The 5,948-nt window shown below is 46.8% G+C and overlaps 1 protein-coding gene across 1 annotated transcript; it reads left to right on the top strand.

The window, feature by feature from the left end:
- The first annotated feature begins 963 nt into the window (after nt 1-963).
- PROCR (protein C receptor, endothelial) lies at nt 964-5,306 on the top strand. Its single transcript, XM_004687254.2, has 4 exons — nt 964-1,162; nt 3,278-3,529; nt 4,186-4,464; nt 4,706-5,306. Exons 1-4 carry the CDS (start codon nt 1,084-1,086, stop codon nt 4,819-4,821), a joined length of 726 nt encoding a protein of 241 aa, XP_004687311.1. The 5' UTR covers nt 964-1,083; the 3' UTR covers nt 4,822-5,306.
- Nucleotides 5,307-5,948: the final 642 nt, after the last annotated feature.

Here is a 5,948-nt window from a genome sequence, read left to right as displayed (position 1 = left end):
ATGTACTAACATTTTTTTTTAAAGATTTATTTATGTGTGCAGAACTGGGGTACAGACCAGAGGTTCAGGAACGGCGAGAGGTTTCACCAGAGACAGAGCAGGGAGCAGAACAGACAGATGGACGAAGTACACTGCTGAGGCGAGCAGTGGGTGGGTCAGGAGAGGTCTGCCACGCTGTGTGGTCACCTCCGGGGCAGGCGGGAATTGAACTCATGCGGAAGTAGCTTTTTAGCTTCTTAGTGCTGTGTTCTAACCCGCTGCGTCACCAGGGAGGGCCCTAACATTTTTTATTCTTTTCTATTTCATTAAACAAACAAAAATACCTACATCATGACCTGCTAATTATTTTTTTCCTACTATGTGACCTCAGGTTTACAAATACTGCTTTATGGAACCAATCCTATGTTGAGAATTAGATTGTTATAATTCTCTCTTATTACAAACGAAGCTGCAAGTGAGCTCCTTTATACTCATTTTGTGACTATTTCTGAGAGTAAGAATGTTAATTGTGTGATTACACATGTTTAAAATTCTGATTAAAATATGCCATGCTGAGAAACTGAATCCTTACTCCAGATCTGTCATTACATTGATGTAGAAAGGTCCAGTAAATCCTGCACCTTTCTGGTCCTCGGTTTCCCCATTAGTAACCTGCTGGTCCTACATCCCACCATCAGCTCTTAAGTTAAAAGTAGATGCCACACCCCCTGACTCAGCGAGGGCAGGGCTTCTTTCTCAGCCCTTCTCCCCCTTTTCCGCTCCTCCGTGTTCCTAGTGTTCCTCGGAAGCTGCCCTGGGAAAAGGGAAAAGGCAGGTCTGGGCTGGAGCGTGCAATGCAGGGCGGAGCAGGGGGAGGGCTAAAGGGAGACCGGCCCCCTAATAGGAAATGAGACAGAGTAGGAATAACACTTTATAAGTCTGACGCTCTCTTTCTCCTCCTATCCCACTGGCCAGCTTCCAGCCTTCTCAGATCAGCCTCCTCCTCTTCCAAGGCAGTCCTCACTTCACTTTCCCCTAGGCTGAAGCCTGCGGGAGCCCCCCAGCTTGCCAAAACCAGGTGGGGTCAAGAACCTCAGCCCCAGGATGTTGACAACATTGCTCCCATTGCTGTTTTTACTGCTCCTGCCTGGCTGGGTCCATTGTAACCAGGAAGCCTCAGATGGTGAGTCCGGGGCACATGTCCCGCCTTGGGATGGTACTGGAGAACTCTCTGCCTGTCTGGTACATGGGTGAGACCAGAGGAGAGCCTCTCCCAGTGTCTGTCTGCTGTCCGCTGGGTGTCTCTATAGGACAGGCAGGGTTCTGGGGATTGGCTTGTGTCCCAAAATCAAGGCGAGGAAGTACACAGTTCACCTATGATGGGAAGGGGGGAGATGGAAGAGGTGGAAGGATACAGGCCTGGCAAAATGGAAAGGGGGCAAGTTGAAAGGGTGAGGAAATTAGCCTCCAGGAGAGGGTGAGAGGGGGTAAGGTTGGAGTGGATGGTGGAGTGAGTGAGTTTAGGAAAGATAGGAGGAGACTAAGAGATGAGATGACAGCTGGAAGGAATGGGAAGATACTGGGAGAATGGATGGAAGACTTTTGGGGGAAGCTGGAGCTGAGATGTGTGAGACAGAAGGAAGTATAGAGAAGGTGAAGGAAGACCCAGGGTAGACAGCCAGTGAGGCATAACTCCTTCCTGCCCTCTCTGCAGGGGCCAGGGGCAGAGGAGCTGTGGTCTGTAGAAGAACTCGGGATATCAGATACCTGAAATAACTCCATTTAAGTAGAAAGTAATTATAGAGGGAATTTCTCTCTTTTCTCCCACCATCTCTATAGCTTCAGTCTCCCCCCTCAAATAATAATCAGGTCTTTGTGGAAGCTCACCATGTTTAAATGATCAATTTACTTACTTAAACCCCACAAGGAGGATAATATTATCTCCATTGTACAGAGGAGGAGACCAGGCCTCAGAGCAGTTAAAACCCTTGTTGAAGGTTACCAATACAGATATACATATACTTAGTCACACATGCAGATGTAGAGCATGACTTCTCAAATGCAAAAGTGGAACACACACATTTACAACCTCAGATATATTTCCTCCTGGAACATTCTCAGGACACCAATTTTGTAGGAGGACAGGAAACAGCAATAACCAGACATAGTTCAATAGCCTAGAGGAGTCCAGTGTAGCCTGTGTATTTGGAAAGAGTCAAGAAGCTGGGCTTATTGAAACAGACCCTCTCATATCTGGGAGGGTAGAAAGAAGGAGGCATCAGGAAAACTACAAGTAGAGGGCAGTTTAGCTGGGTCTTAAAGCATGAGGCAGAGCAATCTTGACATACTAGTCACAAGTCAGTTAAAAAACAGCAAGAGGAGTTCCAGTAATTTGATAAATATAAGCATAGGGAAGAGGGTGGAAAAAAGTAGCTGGCAACTTGAATGCTCGGCTAATTACCTTCACTTAATTGTATGGACAGATAGCCAATGGGGAGGCAGGATAGCTGAGTGGCTAAGAATGCTGAACTTGGACTGCCTGTATTCTAACCTGGACTCTGCCATACATTTCAGTTTGTTTCCCGTATAGACTGGGGTTAATAATAGTAGACTGGGGTTAATAATAGTAGTTACTGCATTAAACTATTGGCAGGTAAGCACACACAAGGTAATGAAGTGTATGAAGTTCAGTGCCCAGGTCATAATAAGCACTTAATATCTTAATATAATGAGTTGTTGTTGTTATTACTACTACTACTATTATTATTATTATTGATAGGGAAGTGTTTCACTGGAACACTTTAGGCAGCAAAGGACACAATCTTGACTCCTGCTCAATTAGAGATCAGATTAGAAGGGATGAAGATGTAATATGAAGGGAAGGGTCTGAGGAAGGAAGTGACTTCCCCTATGCAGATGAGAACAGATAAGGCTGATGTAGGACTTGCAGATACAGAAGATGAGATAGGGGTTTTACTATCGATCAGGGTTTGCTGGTCAAAAAGAAATGGGGGAGGAAAAAGGAGATTACTGTCTGGATTAACCTGGAACAAGTGACTTCTGCTCTTCCTGCCTCTGTTTCCTCATCTGTAAAACAAAGATAATAATCCCTGTGTTGCCCTCCTGGCACATTTACTGTGAGAGTCTAATGGAAGGAAGGGTGGGAGGACACTTTATAGTTTATGAAGGGCCAACAAAGTGGGTGGCTAGGCCTCCAGGTAAGGGGTTATTACTTGTGGTTGCTACACACCGACCCTCCCACACCGGCCTGAGCTCAAGGCACTGACTCTACCCTCAGGCCAGTTGAACTTCCACATGATCCAGAAGTCCTACTTCCTCAACCCCTTTCAAGTGTGGCATCAGGGCAACGCGTCGCTGGGGGGCCTTCCCACGCACACGCTGGAAGGTCCAGGCACCAACGTCACGATCCTCCAACTGCAGCCCCTGCAGGACCCTGAAAGCTGGGCAATAATGAAGCGCAACCTACACCTCTACTTGCAGCAATTTTGGGGCCTTGTGAGGCTGGTGCACCAAGAGCGGCGCTTGGACTGTGAGTTGGGGTGCAGGGGACAAGGCTGTGGGGTGGGGCAGGGGGGAGAGGGTGGGGCCTTATGGAAGGGCCAGGTTCAAGAAGTGGCGGGTCTGTGGAGGGGCACTGCACCGTGAGCATGAAGCAGGGTTGGCTGACTGCTCAACATCCCAGGGGCTTCAGGGTTCTTGGGTGTCCTAGTTAACTGGCCCTCAGTTAAGCCTTCTTCCTGCTAGTGTTACCTCTAGATAAACCCTGATCCACCCTGACCCACCAAAATTCATTGAAGTCTCTCCAACCACAGTCTTCCAATTCTTATCCCTTAAAGACCCCCATGCCCACTTCTACCCCAACACTTTACCCTGAAACTCCAGCCATCTCTCTTCACAGAACTTCCCTGATAGTTCCTCAGCACTTCTCTCACAACCCTCAACGCCTTTCCCCCAAAGATCCCTTTTCTTCTCTCAAAACCTCCACTCTTACACCATATAACTTCCAATTCCTTCCTTTCATAGACCTATTTCCTCATCATCCCTGACTCCTCTTCACAGTCTCCAACAGTCTATCCCAAGACACACTGCACAACACTCCCCTACATTCTCTTCCCCTTGGTGGACATTCCCCACATCTAGCTCCCTTTCCACAGAGCCCCCTGAACATGAACCCCCTATCCACAGTTCCTCTGAATGTTCGCTGCTTCCTGGGCTGTGAGCTGCCACCTGAGGGCTCTAAAGCCCATGTCTTCTTCGAAGTGGCTGTGAACGGGAGTTCTTTTGTGAGTTTCCAGCCAGAGACAGCCTTGTGGGTAGCCGGATCCAAATCACCCTCCAAAGTGGTCACCTACACCCTACAGCAGCTCAACACCTACAACCGTACTCGGTACGAACTGCAGGAATTCCTGCAGGACACCTGTGTACAGTACGTGCAGGAACACATCACCACGAAAAACACAAAAGGTATGATGGGGCTGAAGCTGGTTTTGTGTGTTGGGTGTGTTCCAGGCAAAAGGATGGACCTGAAGGAGGAATACCTTGAACAACAGGAAGCCCAGGGCTGGGGATTTGGGACAGAGCTGTGTGTACAGCTTAAATCACCTGGTGTTTCCATCCTTTGAGGCAGAAATTCCGTGGGGTTTTGCTTAAACCTGGAACACCTTGGGACCATGCTCATTAGGCTAATTCTCTCCATCTTTTGCAGGAAGTCAAACAGGTCGCTCCTACACATCACTGGTCCTGGGCATCCTCCTGGGCTGTTTCATCATTGCTGGCGTGGCTGTAGGCATCTTCCTCTGCACAGGTGGACGACGGTGTTAATTATTCTCCAGCCCCCACTCAAAACAGAGCTGAACTCGTGGGGGCTGGCAAAGGAGGATCTCAAAATCAGATTCCCCAACTGGGTTGTTACACCCTAGAAGCTTTGGAGTGGCAGATGCTTTCTTCTCCCAAATCTGCCAACCAAGAATTTGGTGCACAGGAGGCAAAGAGGTTAAACAGAGAGAGTACTGGGCTTGCTAAGAACTGAAGAATTTGCAAGCTTTGCTGAACTGATCCAAGAAGCAAATGTTTATCTTTGTGGAAAGCAGATTATGGAGTTGGGGTGAGGGGAGAGGATGTCTATGGCCCACCCTCAAAAGACAGAATCACCCAAGGCATTCAAAATATATAACTAATAAAACAAGTCATCCACAACCAAAAGAAACAACATCCAATGCTTCCAGGTGTGCCAGACTTGGGAAGGGACACTGGTATAATAGAGGTAGAAAGAAGTCACCACAAAAGAGGTGGAATTATAAATACAAATCATATGGGAGTAAGGAGTTACCAATTGATAATAATATTAAATTTCTTACTTATGTATAAGGCATTATTATTTCCACTACTTTGCAAAAATTCTGTAACAGTGACCTATCCCTTTCTCATCTCTCACTTGTTCTTCAACCCAATGCGGTCTGACTTCTCTGAAAACTGCTAGGAGATCACTGGTGAGCTCTGGTTATGATACCTTCACCCTCTGTTGATATCTACATGATCAGCTAATCAATCTCAGAAAATAGAATCAGGGTTAGAGCCAAAGTCACACACAGGAATGACCTAAGGATGCCACAGCTGGAACCACTGATCTGCCACGTTAAATGAATTCTACTCCTTCCCCCTGTATCTTCACTTCGTTTTTTCAAGATTCAAAGTCATGACGGAGCCTCCATCATGTTGCCTTTGCCTTAGCTGCCAGAGGAAGCAAAGGAAAACTTTCAGTATCTATAGCTTCTTGGAGGGAAGTAGGATCCTGTCTCCACTTAGATTCACACAGAAGAAGAGGTTTTAGATGTTGGAAAAACAATAACCAAAAATGAAGTGAACCCCCACAGTGTTCTCTATGTCTCTCATCATTTATTTACTCATTCAGTAAACATTTATCAGTATCATCCATAAGCCAAGTTTAA

Source organism: Condylura cristata, unplaced genomic scaffold (assembly GCF_000260355.1).
Source record: "Condylura cristata isolate star-nosed mole 26May11 unplaced genomic scaffold, ConCri1.0 scaffold00022, whole genome shotgun sequence".
In the NCBI taxonomy this organism is placed as follows: Eukaryota; Metazoa; Chordata; class Mammalia; order Eulipotyphla; family Talpidae; genus Condylura; species Condylura cristata.
This window is presented reverse-complemented; position numbering and strand designations above follow the sequence as displayed.